At 32.6% G+C, this 27,492-nt stretch overlaps 2 protein-coding genes and 1 long non-coding RNA gene across 5 annotated transcripts in view; 1 reads left to right on the top strand and 2 right to left on the bottom strand.

Moving 5' to 3' along the window:
- Positions 1–1,458: 1,458 nt before the first annotated feature.
- The window catches only part of LOC126879743 (uncharacterized), an 83,955-nt gene continuing 57,921 nt past the window's right edge, over positions 1,459–27,492 (bottom strand). The window contains exons 1-2 of one of the 2 annotated variants that reach the window (XR_007696245.1): positions 3,713–3,853; positions 1,459–1,622 (exon numbers count right to left, since the gene is read on the bottom strand). This is a non-coding gene — a long non-coding RNA (uncharacterized LOC126879743). Of the gene's footprint in view, positions 1,623–3,712; positions 3,854–27,492 lie in introns of those variants that run through there. The other variant, XR_007696246.1, reaches the window with a different exon arrangement.
- LOC126879730 (uncharacterized) lies at positions 8,685–27,169 on the bottom strand. Its single transcript, XM_050642945.1, has 2 exons — positions 27,023–27,169; positions 8,685–9,722 (listed from the first exon to the last, which is right to left on the bottom strand). Exon 2 carries the CDS (start codon positions 9,240–9,242, stop codon positions 8,829–8,831), a length of 414 nt encoding a protein of 137 aa, XP_050498902.1. The 5' UTR covers positions 9,243–9,722; positions 27,023–27,169; the 3' UTR covers positions 8,685–8,828.
- LOC126879735 (uncharacterized) lies at positions 15,740–23,874 on the top strand. 2 transcript variants are annotated; one of them, XR_007696231.1, is made up of 2 exons: positions 15,740–16,047; positions 23,640–23,874. XR_007696231.1 is itself a non-coding variant. In XM_050642948.1 (2 exons), the coding sequence occupies exons 1-2, from the start codon at positions 20,698–20,700 to the stop codon at positions 23,648–23,650; spliced, it is 342 nt and encodes a 113-aa protein (XP_050498905.1). In that variant the 5' UTR covers positions 18,918–20,697; the 3' UTR covers positions 23,651–23,874. The 2 variants fall into 2 exon arrangements, 1 of the variants encoding a protein (XP_050498905.1); XM_050642948.1 differs by lacking the exon at positions 15,740–16,047 and adding an exon at positions 18,918–21,028.

Consider the following 27,492-nt stretch of genomic DNA (forward strand, 5'->3'; position numbering starts at 1 on the left):
TTAAAGGTCCATTATATTAAAGCTAAGCGAGATATGCTGCAAACCAAATTGATAACTAATGTATTTTAAGAAAAAATGAGAAGTAATTTTAATACCCATCCACCAAAATGTAAATGCATCGTTTTCCTTCCATAATACCTTTTATTATAGTGTTATTTCTATGTTCAAAAAGTTGGACGGGTTTAAAATGAATGGTTTTTGAAAAAAGAAGATCAAATTATAGAGCGCATTTTTAAATTTTCTTAAAAATCTTCCTTTTTCTCCATGTAACTTAAAAATGATAAGAGATACAGTAATGAAAAATGAAAAAGAAATTTTTATCTGAAAAAGCCCTATATTTTTGTGTGGTATCTTTTTTCGTATCTCTTATCTTTTTCTAGTTACATGGAGGAAAAGGAAGATTTTAAGAAAATTTAAAAATGCGCTCTATAATTTGATCTTATTTTTTTTTTTTTTCAAAAACCATTCATTTTCATCCAGTCCAACTGTTTGAACATAGAAATAACACTATAATAAAAAGTTTTGTAGAAGGAAAACAATTTATTTAAATTCTGATGGATGAGGGGTTAAATATACTTCTCATTTCTTCTTAAAATACATTAGTCATTAATTTTTTGCAGAATATCTCGCTTAGTTTGAATGTAATCGACATTTAGTATTGCTCATTTTAAAGGTATTTTCAAGCACTACAAAAGTTATTAGTATCATTATACACCTAAAATCGACACTTTCTCTGTTATTTCAAGTTGAATACACCCATTTGAGCTTGCAGCAAAAAAACAAACTCTTCTTGCCTACCATATACCTCTTTGTATTTTAACTAGAAGTTTTATGAAGGAACGAATCTCTTTGCTTTCTAATAACCTACAGAAATATTTTAAAAAGTTTTTTTATTAGATGCATAGTTTTTACGGTATTCGCAAAAATCCGTCCGAAAAGGAGTCATTTTTCAATGAAAATGGCCAATTTTCAATCACGAATAACTCAAAAAGTATTGTGTTTTAAAAAAATAGTTATAGAACAGTTTTTGCTTAAAATAAAGTTATCTAGCCTCTTCCGTTGCTATTTTAACCAAAACATTTTTCACCACCGAGAAGGGGTGGGAACCACCCCAAGATAAAAGCGCACATCGGCATAGGGTAGACTGTTTCTTGAGAGTGTAGACTATTCCCTACTTACTGTGAAAATATCAAGGAAATCGATGTAATAAGATGGAATTCGGAGCCAAATACCCTCATTGACTGCCCTATAAAATGTTCCACCCTTCCCAGGATTTTTTTATCTAATTTTTGTACTATTTTTCCGACCACCAAGATATTCATTTTTCCTACCGCCATCTTTCAAAATTACCACTTGGTAATTTTTTTGGAAATCAAAATTCCAAAGATACTCATTGTCGGGTAGCAACATTTGGAAGTAACACAGGTATATCGATTATCACAAATAGAAAAAATTGACTGCTTTTATTTTGATTTATTTAGAAATGATAGCGCCAGTTTTAAAAATATAACAATTAGTTTGTTATTCCTTCTAATTTTTAACACATTTTCTGAACCTTCCACAGCATCTTAATCCTGGTCCACATTTAGGGTCGGAGCCAGGTACACAAGGATCTCCTTCGTCTAAAATAAAAAAAAACAGTAGAGTGGTATGCCGTCATTTCAGCAACCCTACACGATCAGACACTTGATACAAATTCAGTCACGGAAAGGCCAATCACGATGATACTTAGACCTTTTTACGCTAACCACTTGAACTGAGCAATAAGCAACAGACATCCGCTGGTCTTTCCCTGCTTGAAGAGTGTCTACACGAAGCAAGGTTGCTGAAATGAGGTCATAACAATCTACTGAAAACTTTAAAAAAAAAGCACAAAAATCAATTAAGAATAAAGGAAAAAATTTGTTTCGAAAAGTACGAGTACCTGTAAGAATTTAATGAAAAAAAGATGTTGGTTTTATAGAAATATAGATAGGTATTATTGGGATAGGCGCAAAATCTAGTAGAAGTAGCAGTAGAAATATGCTTTATTGTCATGAAAAATTTAACAATTTTATAGACAAAGCTTACAAGAATCATAAATAAAAACAATAACAAATATAATTTACTAAAATTATATAAATCGTCTATATAAATAAAACATAATAAAGTGAAATAAAAATCAGTAACAATCTATTGCAAAATTAAAAAAAATTGCAAATTGCCTAATCTACCTTAAGAAATTTAATAAGTTAAGCTGCTGCATATGACACTCAAATATAGATTAAGATTCTACTTATATATAACAATACTGTAATTGCTTAGTTATTGGTTAAGAAACTCTGCTATTGAATAATATGGTCTTTCAGATAAATAGGCTTTTGTCATTTTACGGATCTTGGGGAAAGATGTTGCAGATTTCAGTTGTAGAGGCGGATGGTTGTATAGTATTTTTGCAGAATATAATATAGATTTCTTTACTAACTCACTGGACGGGATCGGTAAATAGATGTCAAAGGTACAATTTCTGGTGGAATAGTCATGTCTAGGTCTTGCTGGAAAGACATGTAGATGTTTACGAATTAAGCAAACAGTTTCTAAAATATATAAAGAAGGTAGTGTTAGAATCCGGTGATCTTTGAAGTAGCTTCCGCAATGTGTTGTTTTTCTGAGGCCAAACAGATGTATTATTGCTCTTTTTTGTAATTTAAAAATAACATCGGATTGGGCAGCTGTACCAGAACCCCAAAAACGAAGACCATGTCGAAGATGGGACTCTAACAAAGAAAAATATGTTATTTTGGAAGAGGTTAAATTCATTTCCTTCGAAACGGATCTTATTTCAAAGCAAGCTGAGGATAGTTTCTTGCTTAACACATCGATATGAAGGGACTGTTTAAGGTTGCTATCTAAAAAAAAATACCAAGAAACTTTACAGAATCAACGATACTGATCTGGCTATGATGAAGAGGTAAGGGTTGAAGAGCTCCTTTATATGATAATGCTACTGTTTTATCTACGTTAAAAGAGAGTAAATTAGAATCGGATCAGGATTTTATTGTGAGTAGATGAGAAGTTTTAGTAGCATGAAGAGTTGCGATATTTGAGTTACTCCAAGTGATACTGGTATCGTCAGCAAAAAGAAAAATTTTTCCATCGATTTTTAAACTAGTGGTGTTATTAATAAATATAAGGAAAAGTAGAGGACCCAATACTGAACCTTGTGGTACCCCACATACAACATTTTTGAGACTAGAGTCTGTATCATTTACTCTATCTTTGTCCAATGCTATTGGTCTGAGAAAACTAATAAGAATTTTTGAAAAATTTAAACGCAGAACGAAAGATTACATTATTATCGAGGGGCAAAATTCCCTGAAAACTTCTATAATGCTTATTTTAATAAGTCACAGGGGTAAAAAAAAAGAAAAAATTTAGTGTGATTTTTAATTTCAAATATTTTATTCAAAAGATAGTTTTTGTTTATTCTTCGGGACTTTCGGCCCTCGGTAATAATGTTATCTTTCATTCTGCGTTTAAAATTTTCAAAAATACTTATTAGTTTTCTCAAAATTCGAAAAAAATTAATGCATTTAAATAGTATTAAACCAAGATTTTGCGAGTAACCCCTTAAAAAATTTTAAAGTTTCTGGAATCTAGAGTTTTTAAACCTATCAAGTACATATACATTATACTATAAAAAAAAATATTAACAAAACGGTAATCTACTTACTTAACTGGGCATTGACTGATGTCAAAGCTGCAAGAGCAAAGAAGATAAAAGTGACAAAGAAGAAAATCTTCATGTTGATGTTTGTGTTAACAATTTTTAGAAGTCTATAATGTTCTAAAAGACGATTGTATGTTCTTTTATATCTACCTTTTTAATGTTAGTTTATGGGAAAAAACAATAAATATAAATAAGTATAATACTTAACATATTTAATGACAGAAACAAGTTATTGAATTGAATGGATTTTCACATTAATTGTACCAATGCGTTAGTACAAATTGTATTTCACATATTTTTCTTGTATCCTTGCTTATAGTGCGAATATTGGTTGTGGAGTTATTGGCATGATCGTATTAAAAAAAACATATAAACATAAATTGTGAACAAGATTTTTTTTATTTATAGAATGCAATAAAGCCACATCGACCTGAAGGCTATTACGACATTCGATATTCTGTGACTTTTGTAACAACTAAAAAATAAAATTGTATGCAACACGTTCTATATTCTATAATAATGTAACACGTTCAATATGCAGTGGAAACGTGGACCCTTAAAACATCAACCGTAAATAAATAGCCCAATAAATGACCGTTTTGGAGTGTAATTTTCAGGGGCAACTCCGAATTGCATGAAAATTTGGATTTAGGTTCTATTTACCCTCCAGTTCAAAGTTGAATTTGTGCCGTTGGTTTCTTCTACTTGGGGGGTGACAGTTAGCCCTTCTCGGGGGGTGAAAAACGCGTGTTTAAAATAAGCCCGGAAATGGATAAATATGAATCTGTAAGTTTGATTGGTTTGAAGTGCTTATTTTTAAAAAAATTTGGTTTTATAGTAAAAAAATTTCTAAAATTTTTTTAAAAATTTCCTTTTTTCAAAATAACTTAAAAATTATTAGTGATAACAAAAATCTTAAACAGTAAAAAAATGTAGGTTTTGCTTTTATAAATATGCTACTTTGATTTTGTTTTTCCGTAAGACAAAAATTGGCTGCTCAAAATTTGCATACACTCGTGACTAGTGACCCGTTCAAGCTCTTTCAACTATAAACCTTTCAAAAATAAGCACTTTAAACCGGTGAGACTGACAGATCATATAAAAAATAGATAAGTAAGTAAATTATTGTTTGTAAAGCGGTAGCGATTAATTTCATTTGGGGGCTAAACACTGGGAGATTTTCATGATTTTTTTACCAAAAAAAAGAGGGCCAACTTTATTTTGAACGTAACTCGCTTATTTTTAATGCTAGAAACTTTTGTAAAGAATTAAAATAAAGATTTTTATAAACACTTTAAAAAAGTTTCAATGGGGTTTTTCCGAAAAGTGGTTAATTTTTTACTGATTTCACCTTGAATATTTGATTTGGAATTAGACGAATAAGAACGTATTTTTCATAAGCTATAACTTTGTTTTTACTCGATTAACAAACTTTACTGATACACCATTTTTTTTTTGGTTTTTTATAAGCTACACTTTTGCTAAGAATATTTTTTTCGATAAAATATTTACTTTTTGAGTGATTTGCGAAAAACCCTCTGAAAACATAGATTTTTTGTCGAAAAATAAAAATTTTCAATCGCAAATAACTCGAAAGGTATTGACATACATAAAAAACTTGATAGATCAAAAGTTGCTTAAAACTAGTCAATTGATTAATTTTCGGTCTTATCTTGGACGTATGTTTTTCCACCCCCAAAAAGGGGTGACTGTCATCCCCCAAGTAAAAGCAACCAACGGCACAATTTCAAATTTGAAGTGTAGGGTCTGTAGAACCTAAACCCAAATTTTCACGCAATTCGTAGTTGCCTCTGAAAATTACACGGTATCGCCGTATTTCCCGTTCATTTACTGGGCTAAAATTGGAGGATGCCTTTGAAATGTGTATCTACCGGAGAATCCTCAAAATTTCATGGACATAGCATACCTCAAACGAAGAAGTGCTGCATAGAATAAGCAAAGAACGAAAACTTTTCAACACAGTGAAAGTTAGAAAAACACCATACCTAGGCCACATATTGAGAAATAATAAGTACCAATATGCTCAACTTATAGTGATAGTGAAAGGAAAGATCGATGTAAATAGGGGACTAAGAAGGGAAAGACTATCGTGGCTAAGAAACATCCCGCGATAGAAAGGGCTAAATTTTGAACAGCAAATAAGAACGGCTGAAGACAGAATTTGCAATTGTAGTAGCCACCCTCCATCGAGGTGAGGGCACTTTAAGAAGAAGAACTACTTTCAGGTTATTTGGGAAATTGTAAAAATGTCTTTGATTTATATGTTCTCTCAGAAAGTGGTGTATAATATGTACTGCATTGGAGGTGGTCTATTTTGGAGGTTGGTTATTTGAAAGGAGATGGGGGGAGAGAGGGGGCTAAGCAGCAAAAACTTTCTAGATCCTATTTGGCGGGAAGATCGGTACCTTTTGTTTTTATTATCTTCTGAACGATTTCTGTCATATTTTCTGCTTCTAGTTTTTGCTGTCATTCTCTTACTACTGCGTTTTGTAACTATTGTTCAACTTCTTGCAGCCAGTTTGATGTTGATCTTCCCCATTAATTTCTTCGTTTTGGTTTCCATTATATCATCGCGTATATCACTGCATGGTCTCCTACTCGCCAATCTAGCCACCTAATTCTGCATTGGTTTATTTTGGTCACAATAACTTCTATTCGGTAGTACAGTAGAGCGTCGATAATCCGAACCCTGGTAATCCGAACGCTCGGTAATCCGAAGGCAAAAAAATTATAAAATTAAAAAATATGATCGCGGACCGAATTTTGGATTTAATATGACAATATGGGCAAAATGTGACCGTGGATTTTCGTTTTGTTTATGCAGAAATACATACAATATATTTGTGTATTATGCAGGTGTTTTATTCCTTGTAACTAAAACGTATGTACATATGTACTATGTTTATGAGCTTTATATGTATTTTGAACATATGTTCGATAATCAACAATTTGACGCTCTACTGTACTTTCTTAACCTCTGCATTTGTTTTGCTTATATATTCATTTTGATCTGTTTTCATTGGTCCCAGTAATAGTTCTTATGATTCTTTTCACTATTTGTAAGTCTCGTTTATTTTTTCAGGCATTGTCATTGTTTCTGTTGGATGTAATAATAGGTATTCATCATCATTCTCTTTGCCTTATCCATATGCGGGGTCGGCTTCCCTAATTGCATTTCTCCACACAATTCTTTCTTGGGTCATACCAATGTCAATCCCCTTTACCAACATGTCCTTCCTTATCGTCTCCCCCCAGGTCTTCTTTGGTCTTCCTCTCCTACTCATTCCAGGAATCTGCACTTCAGCTATTCTTCGTATTGGGTGATTAACGCCTCGACGTTGAACATGACCAAACCATCTTAACCTATGCTCTCTCAATTTGGCGTCAATTGGTGCCACACCTAGACTTCCCCTAATATACTCATTCCTAATTTTATCCTTCTTTGTCACTCCACTCGTCCATCTAAGCATTATCATTTCCGCCACATGCATTCGTTGTTCCTCTTTGTACGTCATAGCCGGTCTTATGGCTGTTTTATAGAATTTTCCCTTCAGCTTCACTGGAATTTTTCTGTCACACAACACACCACTCGCATCTTTCCACTTCATCCATCCAGCCCTAATTCTACTGCATGCATTTACATGTATTTCTCCATTACTGTTTAATACCGATCCTAGGTACTTAAAACTATTGCTTTTTACAATCAGTTCACCATCCAAAGATACCATTTTATTGTTTTTTGTCCTACTAAGTTTTTGTCCTACTAAGTTTTAAACCTTTTTCCTCCAGAGCTTGCTTCCACTGTTGCAGTTTGTGTTCTAAGTCTCTTTCACTATTTCCTACTAACACGACATCATCAGCATAGATTAAGCACCTTGGAATGTTACCAAGTAGTTTCGCTGTTATCTGGTCCAAAACCAATGAGAATAAATACGGACTAAGCACAGAGCCTTGATGCAATCCAACTTTCACATGAAATGTATCAGTCTCTCCCACACATGTCCTAACACTAGTCGATACTCCCTCATACACATCCCTCACAATTTTTACATATTCATCAGGGACTCCTTTCTTATTGAGTGCTCACCACAGAATCTCTCGAGGAACTCTATCATATGCTTTGTCAAGATCAATGAATACAATATGAGCGTTTGTTTCTTTACTCCTATATTTTTCCATCAACTACCTTAGAATGAAAATTGCATCTGTTGTTGATCTGCCCTGCATAAAGCCAAATTGATTCTCGGATATTTAGTTCTCTCCACGTATCCGTCTATCAATTACTCTTTCCGCTTTCCCATATTTTCATGGTGTGGCTAAGCAGTTTTATAGCCCTGTAGTTTGTACATTGTTGTATATTTCCCTTGTTTTGTAAACAGGTACCAGTATACTGCTTCTCCATTCGTCTGGCATTCGTCCAACTTCCATAATTGTATTAAATAGACCTGCTAACCACCTTGTTTCTGTCTCTCCCAATGCTCTCCATACTTCCCCAGGAATATCATCTGGTCCTACCGCTTTTCCTTTCTTTATTTTTTGAAGCGCTTGAGCCACTTCCTCGTTTGTTATTTTGGTGACCATTGCTGCTACTGTCTCCGTTGACTCTACAAGCTGTCTGTCAAAATCTTCATTTAATAAGCTGTCAAAGTACTTTCTCCATTTCTTTTTGACATCCCTTTCGTAAACTAGTATTTTATTATTTTCATCTCGGATACATCTAATCTGATTAAGATATTTTGCTTTCTTTGCTCTCTGTTTGGCTATTTTATATATCTTCGTTTCGCCTTCCCTGGTATCAAGTTGATCGTATAGGTTTGAATACGCTTCTGCTTTGACTTTTCCTACTGCTACTTTCAATTAATAATAGGTATAATTAATATAGGTGTAATAATAGGTATTCATTTAAATAAAATCTTTTATTAGCAAAATAAGCTTTATTCGCTGGCAATATTTTTTATTTTTTACGGGTATTCTAGTATGAGAATAGAAAAAATATTATTAATATATTATTAAAGATCCACAAGGAATAGCCATTTGTATAACAAGGGAGGATTTTTGTCACCTGGTCTCCAATTCTGTCGCTGACAAATATATCGCATTAACATATTCCGCTGTTGAACGACGCAGGCTGCTTTGGATCGTGAATAAGCTTTAGGTTCATGCTTTCAGCCCATTTTTCTAGTTCTTCGCCATTGAAAGCTGTTTCGTTATAACCCCACGCGACACTATGACAGTTGAAGTCACCCAGTACGAATTTGATTTGCTGTGATTGAAAGTTACTCGGTTCCTCAAAAGCAAAGTCAGCGTTTGGTGGTTTGTAGATTGACGTTACTGTGCAGGAGTTCATCTCCACTGTGAGGATCTTGATGTCATTTTGATCTGTTAGAGATGTGGACGCTACGTCAATATCTGGTCTAACGAAGACTGCGGTACATATCTCAGGTCCGAATCCTTGGTCTGCGGCTTGCGGTACCTTTATGGGTTTCTTGAACCAGTAGAACGTCGAGACCATGTTCTCTGTACATATTAGACAATAGGTCTTCTTTATCTGCTGATAGTCCTTCAATATTAATTGAGGTCGTCATCAAAAATGGCCTTGATAAAGACCGTTTTGATTCTGATTGCATCTGTGTTGTTGGTGCACCGGTGTTGAAAGGATTAGCCGACATTACTCGTTTCCAGGGACGCCCGATTGTATTAACAAGTGATCACAATCTATGTGGAGGCTCCTTTCATATCCCCCATTTTTACACTAATAAAGGTAAATATGTATTATACATAGAACTTTACAATATATGTGTGTATTTATTTATCATATTCTAACGTTACAAACCAATTATCAAATATAAAGGACATTTCATAAAATATTAGCTTGAAGGAGCCTTAGTTTCATCTGGTTTAACACACTTTTTTTGCATTTTACAACATCTTAATCCTGGTCCGCATTGCTCTGCAGGAGGTTGACTCTCGGGTACACAAGGGTCTCCTTCCTCTGTAATTAAAAATAAACAGTAAGCTGTTTTAATATTATATAACTATCGTAGGTACAACTAATAAACAAACAAAGATAATAAGTAATTCCTCAAAATTTGTTACACCTTTTTCGGCAGAGTGCCTTTCTTAAGTGATGTATTTTAATAAGTATGTGTCTGTTTTTTAAAGTCTCTAACTGTATAGGTTGAGGAGTGGAACTGTTTTTCTTAAGATTCTTAAAGATAGCTTAAGGCCTTTATTTTAAATATGGAGAATTTGAAACTATTCATTAAAGCAATGATTATGTGTTTTGATTATACAACCCTTTTGTGTTCTGCTTAGAGATTTAAAATTTCCGGAAAAATTGGGTGCAGGAAAAAAACTGTTTTTCCGTTTTCCAGGAAAAAAACAGGAAGAATTCAAAAAAATTGAAATTTGTTACAATATACTAAACATATCCTGCATCCCGTATTAAAATCGATAAATTTAGTAGAATCGCATATATCTATATTATCAGAAGTGCCTTTGTCTTTAAGTATATAAAAGACACAATATTAAATATTGCCCAACAAATTAACCAGACTAGTTCTCTTATCGAAAGCTTGCTAAATTTAAGAAAGCTACGAATTTTGTTCTAGGCCGGTTCACTTTGCAGTCAATTTTCTTGATGCTCGTTTTAAAGGAGAATAATTATTGAACGAAGACCAACTAATAGAAGCTATAGACTTAATTTCTAAAATGGCTTGTTTACTTAAACTAGATGTAGGGAAGGTGGTGGCAAATCTAACCCGATTTAGTACAAAAACTGGGTTTTCTAGTCGAAATTCTTTATGGGATAGTGCGAATAATGCTCATCCCATTATATGGTGGCAAGGTTTGTTTACATCGCAGCCACTTATGCTATGCCAATTGGCTCCCGAATTTTAAATGGACCTCCATCTTCCGCCTCTTCAGAAACTGGTCTTTACACGGCCTCATACATACCAGCAAAAGAAATACAATCATAGGATAAAATTCAGAAGTTATTCATTTAAATTTGGTTATAAACGAAAAACAGATAAAAATCATGTTGTTTTATCAGTTCAGGATGATGAAGCTGGGATCGAGTCTGAATTAGATGCTTGGTCTGAAGATTCAGATTCAGACTCAGATGAAAACCACTGAGCGCTTTGGTTGTGCTTTCTATCTATGAAGTTTCGGTTTTGATACTTTCAACAATATTATGTGAATGGGACATCAGTGATTCTCAGTTTGGGTTTAGGCAAGGTTTGGGAACAAGAGAAGCAATAGTAGCAACACAGCTGTTGGTCCAAAATTGTTACGATCAGAGGAAGGACGTATTCCTGTGCTTTTTAGACTACGAGAAAGCGTTTGATCGTGTCCAACATCACAAGTTAATGCAGATCCTCAAGAAGCTTGATATAGACCAAAAAGACATAAGATGCATTGAAAACTTGTACTGGTATCAGGCAGCACAGTTAAAAATAGACAATTCTATATCCAAATCCATACATATAAGAAGGGGTGTTCGGCAGGGATGTGTGCTTTCCCCTCTTTTATTTAACATTTATTCGGAAGCCATATTTCAACAGTCTTTGGAAGATGCAGAGATGGGAATCAAAGTGAATGGAGTATTGATCAACAACATACGATATGCTGATGATGCTGTCTAATTTGCGACAACATAGCAGATCTTCAACAACTTGTCACTATAATCGGAGAATAGAGTAAGCGAATGGGACTAGAGATTAATACAAAAAAGACCAAATTCATGATCATCTCCAGAAACTTAGATGCATTTGAAAACTCCACCATAACACTGAATACTAAGTCCATTGAGAGAGTGAGCAAATTCAAATACCTAGGAACGTGTCTTTTTGAAGACTGGGCATCGGACAGGGAAGTAAAATGTCGCATTAAGCAAGCTCGACAAGCTTTCGTAAAATTCAGGAAGGTACTGACGTGCTCAGAGTTCGACCTTACACTGAGACTAAGGTTTACTAAATGCTACGTGTGGTCGGTGCTGCTATGTGGCACTCAAAACGAGGGATATAAACAGATTAGAAGCCTTCGAAATGTGTCTTTATCGCCGTATCCTAAAGATACCATGGACGGCGACAGTCACAAATGTGGATGTCCTTAAAAGAATCAACCAAGAACGTCAGCTTTTCGAAAACATCAAGAAAAGAAAAACGGCGTATTTGGGTCACATCATGCAAAACGAAAAATACCAGTTCCTTCAACTTATAATCCATGGTAAAATTGAAGGCAGGAGAGGAATAGGACGCAAGAAAATGTCCTGGCTCCGAAACATAAGGCAATGGACAGGGATTAACGACATACAATCTCTGATACACATTGCAAGAAACAGAGAGTTAATGGAAAATGTGATCGCCAACATCCATTAGTGGATTTGCATTTGAAGAAGAAGAAGAATAATATTATAATTTTTAAACCTATAGATATACATATTTGTACTTATATCTCAGATATTAATAGATATTATTAAAGTATGTTCCTGTACTTATTTTTACAAAATACATAGATATGTTTAACCGACTTTAAAATTGGTATTTTTCACGTTTCAAGTCTCAATTAAAAAATATTTAAATTTTCCCATTTTTTTAACTTCTCCAATGGTTTGGAAAAAAACGGAAAAAACCTGTTTTTTCCCAATTTTTCGTGTTTTTTCCGATGTGTTAAATTCTCTAAGTTCTGCTATACGTTTGTCAAGGTTTTGCCAGTCTGACCGATGTAAGTTTTTGGAGAGTCACCACATGTCAGTTTGTATATGTTACAGTTCAAGTTGATTATCCAGTTGGAGTTGACTTTTCCTAGTTGGAGTCGATTCAAACGGCTGGTTTTAGTAAAAGTTGATTATAAATATAAAATGAAGATTTTTATTCAACATTTACTAGCAAAAATAGACTCCAACTAAAAAAAGTATACTCTTCGCAATGCCATTTAGTAAGAGTTGATTCACACAAACAACCAATTCTAGAAATTAAATGTTACCGGATATGTTCAAATCGTGATAAGTAGTTGAAACGGTCAAAACAAAGAGACGCATACTCATCAAAAAAGTGCGTGAGATTATACTCGTATAATCTACATTTACATATTACTGAATCGATCAGTAATAGTCAAATCAAACTAGTAAGAGTTGATTCTATTTTCCCGCGATCTACTTTTACTAACAAGCAGGGCCGCCGCTAAAGTGTTGGCCGCCCGTGTGCAATTAAAAAGTTGCCGCCCCCCTTCCAACATTTTAGTCGCTTCAACAAAGGTACTTAAAGAACTGTGCAGGAGACCGTAACGCGTACTTATATGAATAATAATTTCTCTGATCTCGATGTTACTTTTTAGACCTATTATGTCAATAATAATATACAGAAATACACTCTTGCACTAATACCTACATGTGTAAGTTTTGTTTATTAGACTACTTACAAAATTCAACATGCTTAATTGTTTACTAATATATTTAAATATATAGGCCTGGATCACGCGTACCAAAAAAAGTTAATTAATTTGTTATTTTAGCAAATTAAATATGAAATTTTGTTAATTGCTGAAAATTTGTTAACAGCTTAACGGTGTCTAGTCGGACAAACTTTGATGTACGGGAACACTGGAATAGGGGACGTTTTAATTGTGGAACAGGTTAAAAATTTGGAACGTCAGACTACGAAAACGGTCCATGTATTTTGTCGGACATAACTTCCAATTGATTTGTTACCATATAATTAAACTCTCATGCAAAAATCCGACGGGTGTTTATCACCAACTGGGCATTTTAATGAGTGGAACACGAAGAATATGTCAAATGACAGGAATTATGTTGGTTAGTAATAGTAGTCTGATTTTTGCATGAGAGTTTAATGAAAGGGTAACAAATCAATTGGATGTTCTGTCCGACAAAATACATGGGACGTTTTCGTAATCTGACCTTCTAAATTTTTAAACTGTTCCAGAATTAAAACTTCCCCTGTTCCAGTGTTCCTGTACATCAAAGTTTGCCCGACTAGACACCGTTAAGCTAATAACAAATTTTCGGCTTGCTATTAATCAACTTTTTTTGGTACGCGGGATCCAGGTCTATTTGAAATACAGTAGTGTGCAAAAAAAACGGGTACACTACTATATATTACAACCAAAATCGTTTATCAAAAGCGTGTCTAAAATCATCAAATTCTCAACTTAAACTGAACTATAACCCATCTATAACCATACATAAGCATATATAACAGAGTAACCATCGAGTAATAAAATAGATTTTTTTAAACCATCGACCAATAAAAAAGACTTTTTTATTACTCAATGAGAGTAACTTAACAAGCACTTATCTAAATTCTCGGAAAGTATCCTATTGTCGTATCGTACTCTCTTAACAAATCATAAATGTTCAGAATTTGAAAAAATCGCATATCGATGGCTTAGTGTGAAAACCTCGTATCTCATTTTACAAAAAAATTTACATGAGTGACTTTAAACTGAATTTCTGCCTACTCTAACCCAAAATATATATGAAAAATGTACGTGTATCTAATGATCTAAACGTACTTAGAATCAAAATATGTAAAGATAGTTTTTTTTTTGTTTTATGTTAGGGTATGCATAAATTCAGTTTAAAGTTTCTCCTGTAAAATTTTCTGTGAAATGAGATACGAGATTTTCACACTAACCTATCGATATGGACCACGTAGATAAAACTATCTTAAAGTCCGAAAGCCACCGGCTACTTTGAATTAAAAAGCATTCCTGGAACTACTTTGTGACTAGGTACAGCTGCAAAAGTTCATATAATAAATAACATTTTCTGGCATTTTTGTTTAGATTGTTTGGAATATTAGAGTTTATAGAAATATCTGAATCATTATTATTTAATTTTTTGAATTTATTTTCGTTTTATAAAAAGTATTATCATAAGTGGCCTGCTTTTGGCCGCACCTATAATCGGCCGCCCGTGTGCGATGCACACTTTGCAGACATGGTGGCGGCGGCCCTGCTAACAAGGGTTAGAAAGAGTCAACTTCAACTAGTACAAGTTGAATTAAATTTTTTAAATCAACTCTTACTACTCGTTTTAGTTAGAGTTGACTCGAACTGGGAATAGTCAACTCTAACTGAGAATCAACTTGAACTGTAACATATACACCACTCTGTAATAGCTTTTTCATTTGGATCTTATTGTTCTTAATATACGTATATGCCTAAGTTGTTGTTTGTTCTGAAAGCTGGTGTTATTCCTTTTTTTGTGTGTTTGGCTTTCTTAGCAGAAAGTTCTGGATTTTTTCTGTGGTGGTGGAAGAAAAATGTCAAAGCTTTTTTATGCAGTTTTTTGTTTAAAATTTTGTTTGTAGATTATTTGTAGGTAGGTGTAATAAGTAAAAACAGGAAAACAGCCAAGGCCATAGCAGTTTTGAACAGGACACTATAGCTAAATAGACAGTTGAAGCTGATGGGATTAGCAGATGATGACCTGTGCAGATTCTGTCACATGAGAGAAGAAACATCAGCAGCAGAAAAGCCGCCGGCAAAGAACTACATTGAAGGTTCAGCATCGATGTTATTAGACCTTTTAAAAATGGTCAAGCTAGAAAATGTAATCTATGGCTAGAGGATTACAATAGTTCTTAAAATGTTATAGTGGAATAGTCCAAATACCACCTCATTAAATCTATACAGTGATGTGCGCGCTAATAACCGGCAAAATAGCGCAAAAGATGGAAAACATATTAAATTGTGGGATAAAAAGAAGTAAAACTAACAGAGATGTTAAAATTAGCGATAGTAGAATATACATTGACATTATATTGATGGTTTCCCACCTTTAGACGTATCAGACGACTATGTCAACTAAAACTGTCACTGTGACAGTGGCATTTCTCAAATTTGTCCGATACATCCAAAGGTAGGAAACAATTAATACAATGTCAATTTTTAAGATACTATCGCTAAATTGAATACCTCTACCAGTGTGCGTCTTGGAAGAGTGTTGCCATCGTATACGCTAAAAGCTGATTGGCTCCGCCATCTTTTGCTCAGATTTCCGGATTAATATGGAAGGGGTAAACAGATGATTAGTTGTTTATTTTTCGTTTACTTTACTCTGGTTTAGTGGTTTAACCTCACTTAACTAGATAGAGTGAAATATTAAATTACTATTACTATTATTATTCAGGTTGAAAAATGCCTTCCTGTAAGGTAAAAGGTTGCGAAGTCGATTGGGGAAAAATAATGTGAAAATGAATTCTTTCCCAAAAGAATCTGAACGACGGAAAGTGTGGATTAAAAATATAGGGTTAAAACAAGATCCAAACAAATATGCTGTTGTTTGTGAAGTAAGTTCTTCAAGTAAAATTAATTGAGTATTTGCATTTGATGCATTCTCTTTATAATATTTATATCATTAAAAAATATTGTATTCAATTTTTGAATGTTTAGGAACACTACTTCTGACATGTGGAAAAAAGTTAGACAAGATGGCAGCAGAAAATTAAAATGCATTGCTGTACCAACAATATTTAGAGAAGAAAGCGAAAGTATTTAATTATTTATATTGGTTTTTTGTTTATTCACCAATTTAACACCTATAGATATTTGTATAACAAGAGAGCGAAGTGCACCTTTTCCTCCCAAGAATAAAGTTTACTAGTTTACTACAGTAATCATTCAAGGGAGGAAAAGGCACTTCTCCCATGTTATACATTTTTCCACCTCCCTCAAATAAGTCTTTTTTTCATTTTTAAAATATTTTATAACTGTTGATTGAATACATGAATCATAATTGAATACAGTTATTTGTGTATTCAATCAACAATAGAACTAACAAAATTTATTAGAGAACTAAAACTAACAAGTAGGTACAGTATAACTATCAAATTATTAATGAAAAATTTTTAAATCAAAATAACAATTTACTGTTTTTACCATTTTGCAACATCTATAAATAAAATTTAAAATGTATGGATACTTACCTAATAGAAAATAGAGTAATAGTATAGGGTGTCAATAAGTTATTTCATCTATGCTATGACATAGTATGACGTCAACATCACTTTTACTTTTACTCCCTAGGGATTAAAAGTACTTTGTTTCCCTAGGGAGAAAAAATATGACTATGCTCTCTACAATGAGGCCAGGAAATGTATACTTTGGATAGAGGTAGGTGGGAAAATCTGTTTTATTCAGTTATTGTGATTTGTTTCTTACAGACAATCGGTTTGTTCTAGCACGAGTTTCAAACGGTCTGAAACCATTAGCGAATAGTGGACCAGCGCGAGTAGAGGGGATAGCACTCATAACTGTATTATGTTCTCTCACTGACCAACTGTTTGCTGACTAGTTCGACTGTTTGCTAGAACAAACCTATTAGAACAAAGCTATAAGGGCTAACACTAGTTTCAACATTACTGGTTGTGACTTATCTATTTCAGAGGTATATACCAAATTATCCCAGCTAAACATACATAAGGGTCCAGGGCCTGATGGAATCCCACCCAAGTTACTGAAATACTGTAGTTTTAATCTTGCTCGTCCCTTATTCTTTATTTTTCAAAAATCATTACAAACGAGTGAATTCCCTCCCGTTTGGAAAGTTAGTTTTATATCACCGATATTCAAGAATGGAGATAGAAGCGGGGTACAGAGCTACAGACCTATTAGTATCCTCAATACTATACCTAAACTATTCGAGAGTTTAATATGTGACAAAATTAAGCCTACTATACAAAATGTAATCATTGAACAACAGTATGGTTTTGTTATGGGGAGATCAACTGAAATGAACTTGTTAAATTATACCTCCTTCTTAAATGAAGCATTGGAAAGTAAACAACAGGTAGATGCGATTTATACAGATTTTTCCAAGGCATTCGATAGAGTCAACCATACGTTATTGTTACATAAGATCGAACAGTTGGGTTTCTCTGATCCTCTGCTTAGTTGGATTCGAAATTATCTATTAGATAGAAGGCAGATAGTTCGTATTAAGAATTATTTCTCTAATGAAATTATAGTTACATCGGGTGTACCTCAAGGCTCCCACTTAGGACCTATCCTTTTTAATTTATTTATAAATGACATAAATAAAAGCTTCAATTTTGCTCAATTTCTTCTATTTGCTGATGACCTTAAATTATTTCACATAATTACCTCTGATTTGGATCACTACAATTTGCAATCAGATCTTAATGGTCTTGTGGAATGGTGCTCACTTAATGGTATGGACTTAAATGTAAACAAATGCCATGCTATAACTTTTACTCGACTAAGACACTTTGAGAATAATTCTTACTTTATACGGGACACTAGGTTACAATTAGTTGACTCAGTTATAGATCTGGGTGTTATTCTTGATACTAACTTAAATTTCAACCTACACATTAATAGCATGGTTTCTAAGTCATTAAAGATGCTTGGCTTTGTTAAAAGATGCAGCTATGACTTTACGACTGGTCGTTCTTTAAAATTTCTTTATTGTTCTTTGGTTAGACCACATTTAGATTATGCATCATGTGTTTGGTCACCTCAATATAACTGTCATATTAATAAAATCGAACAAGTTCAGCGTAAATTCTTACGTTATTATGCTTATAAGATGCATCTCACTGGTCAAAGTTATGAGTCTTTACTGCAAATTATTCGACTTGACTCATTACAGAGTCGTCGTCAACATAAAGATCTTTGCTTCTTATATAACTTAATTCATGGTCATAAATTCTGTATCCCACTTTTAAATAAAATTGGTCTACATGTACCTTCAAGAACCACCCGTTCTGTGACCACCTTCCACGAGGTCATTAACCGCACAAATTATAGTTCAAGTTCCTATCTCTCTAAAACTCTTAAATTAGCAAACACATTATCTCCGCAAATTGATTTGTTAGTGAACGACTTTACTGCGTTTTCCACACAATTATATTTATACTTAACTTAATGTTCTAATTTCAAGACTGATTTGTCAACTACTGTTATTGTCTTTGTTCTAGGATAAGTTGTATTTGTCAATTTCAAAATGTTCTAGCTCTCAATTGTTGAATGAGAGCAAGTAAGTTTATTCTTTATTATTGTTTGTTATGTATTTACCAATTTTGTATCTACTAGATCTTATTTTTCTAATTTGTGTGACATTTTAATTGTAAAAAATTTTAATTGTATCATGTACTAATGGACTTCGGTCCGTAAATGAATAATAAATAAATAAATTATTCAAACAAAATGTCCTCTACGTCAGACTGATCAGAATTTTAAAAATGTGTCATATCAATCAAGTCAAAAAATTTCAAAAATTGTTCCTGTAACCATTTTTAGTGGAAATAATAACAGTACTTATATTGGATCAGAGAGCCACCCAATTCATTGTTAAAGTATGATAAACTAAAAGTTAAACAATTAGGCATGCACTTCATATTATATTTAATGAAATATAACCCACTGGTACTCGTACAAACTTGACGGCAAGCAAATTCAACAAATTTTTCCTCATTTATTAGTTTTTCACTACCGTTAAGTTTGGAAACAAGCGCTGTTGCCAAATAAAAACATATACAGTCGGAAAAATGAAAGAATACCCATGAACGATCACATCAATCACATATTTTGTATTTGCTGTTTTTTTTTCATAAATAATAAATGAGAGAGATAGATGAATAATATGTGATTGATGTGATCGTTCATGGGTATTCTTTCATTTTTTCGACGGTATGTATTTACCACAGCAACTACAGGTGACACTGTTTCTCTTTGTCTTTAAGAATGTGAAACAAAGATAACTACAGTGGGAAAAATAAAGAATACCCATGAACTATCACATTGATCACTTATTTTGTGTTTCCTATCTTTTTCTATAACAAACGTTTATTATTTATAGAAAAAGACAACAAACATAAATTAAGTGATTGATGTGATCGTTCATGGGTATTCTTTCATTTTTCCAACTGTATCTGTAATATACGCTGAGCTCGTAGGTAGAGGGGATAATTAAAAAATCGCGAGAGTCAGTAGTGACAAGTCTGTAAACCTTTACTGGAAATTTGACATAAATGTCAAAGTGAATAATTTAAAATTGAAATTAAAAACATTAATTAGAAAAAATATTAGTTGGTCAAAGCTGTGGTATATATTTTTATCTTAAGTATACTTACGGTTTAAATACTGAATTAAGTTTTTTTAATATGTTGTAATATCTAATTATAATTAGATATAAATCATCTAAGCGCCATCTACACGATAATTGTGAATGTATCTGAAGTAAGAAATTAATATTTCATTGAGAGAACGTTAAAACAGTTAGCAAAATTTTTAAAAAATCGATTACAATTTAATTACTTTTTTGCGTTTTAAATATTAAGCGATAACAATTAAATAATACATTTAAAAATTACTGGTGAAAGTTGAATTAGTAATCCGCTAGGAGCGACACCAGCGAAGCTCAGAGCGTATAAGTGGGTGCGTTTGGACGACCATAGCGGCTGACTGTCAGCAGAAATCGGCTGAGTGGTTGTATCCAGCTGTGATAGGGAAAGCTTAGTAAATCTCTCAGAGGCTGACTTCCAGCGGTGACGTCTGACAGCTACTGCTGGCTCAGCTGTCCAGCCGCTGTGGTCATCCGAACGCACCCAGTGTCAGTCATGTTTTCCTATAGTATAGAAGGCTTAGATAGAAGGTTATGTAAGATTTTTGTTTGTTTATTTTTTCTTCTTCTTTTGTGGCCTTTGGAAGCTGTGCCCATTTAGCCAGCAACATTTCTTAAAATTAATGCCTAACTAAACCTACCATACAAGAAAACCATTACGAACCTAAACAACCAATCAAGGATACGGAAGGGAAAGTAAAGTTATTTAAAAAATAAACTGTTGTTAAAATATAAACTAAATAAATGAAATATAAATTGAAAACAATAATTTGACATTATAAATGTAACCTCCAATATTATGACAGACGTCAGTTAGCATGACATCATATATTATACTCGTCACTAATTCTAGCCAATGAAATGTTTCTGTAAGAGGAATGGCATATCAAAAAAATCTGACTATTCTCTATATATTTTTTCAAATTTAGAATATGGCAACAAGGGGAAAGTTATGTGCATTCCTCATTGTTTGACTTTTTCTATATCTTTAGTATCAGGTCATCATACAATACAAATACTTCCTGCAATGATTGGAAGTAATGCAGAACAAGAATTGAATTTGGAATCGCCGAGAAAAAGGATTGGTGTACAAAATAAGAAAGTATATAAAGGACAACAAACATCTTCCATAAGCGATCAAAATTGTATAACTGAAATTCAGGAAATAGATTCTGCTCCACCTTTAGGTATAAAAAATATTTTGACATTTTTTTTTATTTAATACACAATTTAATTTACCATCTGATCATGAAGCTATAAGTAAATGGTGTGAATGTTGAACACATGAGGGAGAAGCTGCCATGTGGCAACTCTCCTGTATAATATATTTTATATTAGTTCACATAAATAGTTAATTTATTAAGTTTGTTGGCCATGGTTTCTTCAGTCACCTTTCAAATCCAGGAGGGGTATTTAGCAGTCTTGATTCGTTACTTGGATGATCCGTTGTCCATCAAGGAAGTTTCTTGTGATTATTCTAATTTCTTCCTCTACCAAGGATCTGGCAGAGTCATCTTGTATAGGGTTTTGTTCAAGTGTAAACACTTTTTTGCGCCAGTCCAGAGCTGTCTGCCAGCGCTGCCTTGAATAGAAAGGTGGTCTATTTTTCATGCCACTGCCATTCCAGTGAGACTGGCATAGTGTTGCCAGGTCCGATTTGTTTTTAGTCGGTACATAAGCAAAAACAAATCGGGATTTAGGGTTGTAGATCGGGACAAATGAACAATAGCCCAGTAAATGACCGTTTTGGAGTGTAATTTTCAGAGTCAACTCCGAATTGCATGAAAATCTGGTTTTAGGTTCTACTTACTGTCTACTTCAAAGTTGAACTTGTACCGTTGGTTGCTTTTACTTGGGGGGTGACAGTTACAGTTACCCCTTATCGAGGGTAAAAAACGCGCGTTTAAAGTAAGTCCCAAAATGGATCAACTGACTAACTCTAAAAAAACTTTTGTTCTATATAATTTTTAAACTAAGTCAATACTTTTCGAGCAATTGTATCGAAAAAAATATTCATTAGCAAAAATGTAGCATTAAAAAAAGCAAAAAAAATGGTTAATGTTCAGAAAGTCTATAAAACTAGTAAAAGCAAAGTTGTAGCTCATCAAAAATACGTTCCTATTGGTCAAATTACAAATCGAATTTTTCAACTTGAAATAACCAAAAAATTAAGCAATTTTCGGGCAAAACCTATTAAAATTTTTTAAAGTGTTTAAAAAATATTTAATTTTGTTTTATATAAAAGTCTCTAGCATTAAAACTAAGCCAGTTACGCTAAAAATAAAGTTGGTTCCTTTTTTCGTAAAAAAATCGTGAAAATCTCCCCCTATTTAGCACCGTAAATAAAATTAATCGTTACCGCTTTACCATTTACTTTATATGTGTATTGTTTATACGATCTGTAAGGTTTACCAGTTGGGAGTGCTTAGTTTTGAAAAAATTTTATTTTATAGCAAAACAAATTTTCCTAAAATATTGGAAAATGCCCTTTTTTCAAAATAACTTAAAAAGTATTAGGGATACTAAAAATCTCAAGGAATAAAAAGTAGGTAGGTCTTGCTTTTATAAATATTATAGATTCATTTTGTTTTTCTGTAAGACAAAAAGTGGTTAAAATATGGCTGTTCATATTTTGCATACACTCGTGATTAGTGACTCGTTCAGGCCCTTTCAATCATGTAAAAAATACATAAGTAAAATAAATTGTTTGTAAAGCGTTAACGGATAATTTCATTTGGCGGGCTAAGTAGGGGGAGATTTTCACGATTTTTTTTCCAAAAAAATGGAGTCAACTTGATTTTGAGCATAGCTCGCTTAGTTTTGATGCTAGAAACTTATTTAAAACGTAAAAATAAAGCTTTAATAAAAATGGTTTAATTGGTTTTTCCCGAAAAGTGCTTTATTTCTTGGTTATTTCACGTTGAAATATTTGATTTGTAATTTGAAGAGTAAAAACGTATTTTTCATGAGCCACAACTTTGCTTTTGCTGGGTCTATAGACTTTACGAGTTTAAAATTTTTTTCATTTTTTTATATTATGCTACATTTTTGCTAACAATATTTTTTTCGATCAAATACTTACTTTTGAGTTATTTGTGAAAATCGCCTGAAAACGTGATTTTTTGGTCGAAAAATAAACATTTTCAATCGTAAATAACTCGAAAAGTATTAACTAAGTTAAAATTGTATAGAACTAAAATTTCTTAGAATTAGTCAATTTATCCATCTTTTGACTTATTTTAAACGCGCGGTTTTTCACCCCCAACTAGGGGTGACTGTCACCCCCCGAGTAAAAGCAACAAACGGCACAAGCCGTCCAAATTTTTATGCAATTCGGAGTTGATCCTGAAAATTACACGGTAAGGTGTTTCTATAATCTGTATTTTTTAATCCTACATAATAATAATAATCAGACGAAATTACAAAAAAAAATCTTAGATTAAGTGAATTATTTATTTTTTATTAAAATTATATTTTTCATTCGATTTTGCCGCTTTTAGGAGTTCCTTGTTCTTATAACATAGTTATAAAATTCACTTCAAGTCCTCCTGAAATTGGTTTTCGTGGGTGAAAATCGGGACATTTAGTGTCCCGATCACGTACAAATCGGTACGCGTCCCCAGACGCCTGAAAATCGGGACGTCCCGCGCAAATCGGGACACCTGGTAACGCTAGACTGGCACCAGTTTCTGGATACATGTAAATGTTACTTTATTTTATGTAAATATTATTTTCATTCTAGAATCAAAGGGAGACTCTTTTAACAGATAAATGACGCTATCATTCTTTTTGTTCTAGAAAAACTGTAAATAGTATTTAAGGCAACGATTGTGAATGAGTGAGAAGTCTAATAAAGCCACGACGAGATACTGTATTAGAGCGTACGATTTGGAGGTATTTTTGATTAGATAAATTTTGTAAAGTACAATATAAGTTAGATTTGATAATGTGTAGTATTTCCTAATAAATTAAATACTATTAAGTGTTTATTGTTCTTGTAAGTTAGTGTGGTAAATAAATAATATGAAGTAAGTCTGTGTATTTAAATTAATATAAGTGTTCTTATTTAAAAATAAATAAAGTCAATTCAAAATAAATATTAATGCCTAAAAATCAAATTAGTAAAATCGCTCACATGTCACTAGCAAAGAAACTTGTCAGCTTTTTGTTTCCGGTTGATTTGGACAGGTTAAGAATTTAAAGTGGTAACACTACATGTTAAATCAATCATTTTAAATTGTTTACAGTTTTACTTACAGTAGGAGATGTAACATACTTTTGTTTACCAGTATGCAAAAATTAAAAAATCTTTCATAGATATTGATTCACCACTCAAGAACTAACAAATTGTGAAGAGCACAAATATGCCTGTACTTCGTTATCTGTCCAGGGCCGATATCAATTGATTGTCACAATATTGTATAGGTATAGAATAATTCATTTTATTACAATTAACAGTTTTTAGGTTTCCATATTTCTAAAGGAAAAACGGACCCTTATAGGCTCGCTATATACTTATACTATGGCCAAAAAGCGGTAGTGAGAATAGAAGACATAACATCAGAAGAAATAGAAATGAAAAAAAAGGTGTTCGACAAGGGTGTATACTTTCACCAATATTATTTAATATATAGGTACTCAGAAGACATATTAAGTAAGACAATGGATGAAATAAACATAGGCATTGGAATTAATGGCATGATCATAAATAACCTGAGATACGCTGATGATACAGTTCTTTTAGCTGAATCACATGAAAACCTACAGATACTGCTTACTTAATAAAGTGACCGCAGTAAGTGGAGAATATGGACTATCGCTTAACATAAGTTTTATTCCAGCAATGTTCCATTAATTTTATCTGTCTCTTCCACATTAACCAAGAAGAGGTATTAAAATTTCTGATACATTTCCAGTGGATACATTACCAGCTATTCGTGATGAATAATGAGTAATACAGACTTAAAAATTCATACAGACCTAGCAGTCATTACTTAGCTTTTGATTAAAATTGACAAATCTAAACGCACAAGTGGTCTATTACTTTTCTGTCCAAAAAACGTTTATATGTTTTTTGTCATTTTGAATTAAACACCTATAAGTTCGTTTATGCTTTATGTTTCTAGCTTGATTCTATTTTTGAAGTTATTAGGTGCGATTGGGAAAAATGTTGTGAGTTTTTTATAAAACTAACAGTATGCACTATTGTGCACACAGACAATATAAAGTTAGTTGCTAAATCTTTCAAGTTACGTATCGGTGGAAATAAAGTGTGAACAAAATATATTGGTGTTTTTAGTAAATATATGATTTATAATTTTTTAATTTGTGCTATTCTTTTAATGAAATCTTTTGGAAAGTAGTAAGTATTAAAATTTAATTTAATATTTAAATAAATTACAAATAAACTGTTTGTTTTGAATCTATTTATTTCCTTGAAATAGTTGAAATCATATATACAGTAGACGCTCTCTTAACCGACCATGACGGGAGCTGCCCATAGGTCGGATAATCAAGAAGTTGGTTAAACCGAAAATCTTTAATACCACCCTCAGAAAGACATTACATATGTAACTCTATTAAAAATATATATATTTTATATTTTATGATCTATAAACAAAAAAGTAGTATGTACATATAGTCCGTCCACTATAACTTTTCCCATGGGTCACGATTCATTTTCAAACAAATTAAGTCAAAATATAAAGTGAAACGAATGTCGATGTGTATATACATATGTAATTAACAATATCACTCACAAGACAAATTATGAAACTTGTATGACCTCTAATCTAAAAATAGTATCATCCAAAAAGGTGTAGGGTCGGTCGGTTAAGAGGGCGTCTACTGTAAGTATAACTTACATACATAAAAGTACACACACTATTTTTTAATCCATGTTTAAACACTGGTTATGTCACTAGTATTAAAAGAGGCACCTAAACACATTTTGCAAATTATCACAAAAACTAATCTTGTAAGTAACAGACCAGTTTAGCTCCAGCATCCTCATCTGATCTTACCCCTTTTCTAGCAACAGTTTATGCCTGGGAGAATCCACCTGCAGAATAACTGATAAATGCTTATACTTTTCATTAACAATAACCATACTAACTCCTTCCACGCTATGTATTCTGCTTTACTATTTTGACCAGCTTCTTATCTTATTCCCAGTATCTTCCACACATCCGAACCTAAATGACTTCAACTCATACTCTCACCTTTTCTATAGAATTATCACAATACCGTTTTAGCTTTTTAAGAAGCAAATGATATTTTTACACAATCAGTGTGAAACCAATTATTGCAAGCTCCACTGCAGCCCATCCATAATGAGACCAGAATTTTGTTTACAATGATTTGGTTCAGATTAATTTAGTTTCTGTTATGAATTAACGTCTTTTTTCTCCGAATCAACATTGCACTATCTATAGGCACTTCAGACTTTCTCAAAACAAGCAGTTCTAATAAAATAACATAACATTAATTTAATCAAAATATAATTTTGCATTTTTTGTACTGTTTCTATATAACCTCAATCTTCTTTTTACAACTGACAGTTATGTAAAATTTATATTTTTGTGTGCGACTAGGGCAAGCAGTGATCACTGAGGGCGGCCATATTTTGCTCTGGTTTCCGGGCTTGGCTACACTCTCCCTGGACGCACTCTGACCTCTACTAAGTTCATCCCTTTTTATCTCAGAACTTAATATGTTTTCCATCTTTTTCGTTATTTTGCCGGTTATTAGTGTACTCATCACTGTATAATATCTATCCACCTAAATTAGAGACATTTATATGCATATATTTATGTTAGTTTGTAATTAGAATTAGGTAATTATCACATTTTTAATTATTACGATTATAAAATAAAAAATTAAGTATATCAAAAAAGCTTCAAAATATATTTTAATATGTCTATACATTCAGATTAACAAAAAAGAGGTGATTTTTTATACTGTATTTTTTTCTTGCTGATCAAAAATTGAACAAATGGATAATATTTATATCCCGATATTGATGATACAACAAAATTAGGTTCATTATAATATTATAATCTATATTATAGACATCATTATATAAAATCACTATATAGACAAAATAATATATAAGAAAAAATATATCTATATCGAATATCGAGGCTTGTATTGTGATTAACTTTGTTACATAGTTTACTTACTAAGATCTGCTTCAACGCTGGAAAGAGCCAAAACTGCTACGAAAAAGAATGTCAAAAAAACGAAATGCTTCATGATTGTAAAACTGTTTGAAAAAGAATATACTTAAATTACGATCCAGTTGTGTTTTTATGTATAACTCTCATCGTTGAAATTTATTTCGGGTACTTATCAGCAGGTTCGTATTTGGATTCAATTCTTCCTAAAAGTTATACAAAAATGGTGTAGCTACATAAATAAACTTTTTCTTTATTATTTTGGAAGAAACAAAAAACTCAACATTCAAAACTATTAATATAATTTTATTGAAAATAATTGTTAATTCAATGTATATGTATACAAACTTGACCAAAAGTTTGGAATAGTCTATTTTGCAATAACTATTAAGATTTGAAATTTGATGTTTATAACTTTTCCAGATTTACCATGTTAGTACTGTCATTAGTCTTTGGTTTTTTAAATAGGTACAACA

This window comes from Diabrotica virgifera, chromosome 1 (genome assembly GCF_917563875.1).
Source record: "Diabrotica virgifera virgifera chromosome 1, PGI_DIABVI_V3a".
Lineage (NCBI taxonomy): Eukaryota > Metazoa > Arthropoda > Insecta > Coleoptera > Chrysomelidae > Diabrotica > Diabrotica virgifera.

What these genes read in the sequence shown, in the direction of transcription:
- LOC126879730 (XM_050642945.1), bottom strand. Translation starts at nt 9,242, where the DNA reads ATGGTCTCGACGTTCTACTGGTTCAAGAAACCCATAAAGGTACCGCAA.
- LOC126879735 (XM_050642948.1), top strand. Translation starts at nt 20,698, where the DNA reads ATGAAATGTTTCTGTAAGAGGAATGGCATATCAAAAAAATCTGACTAT.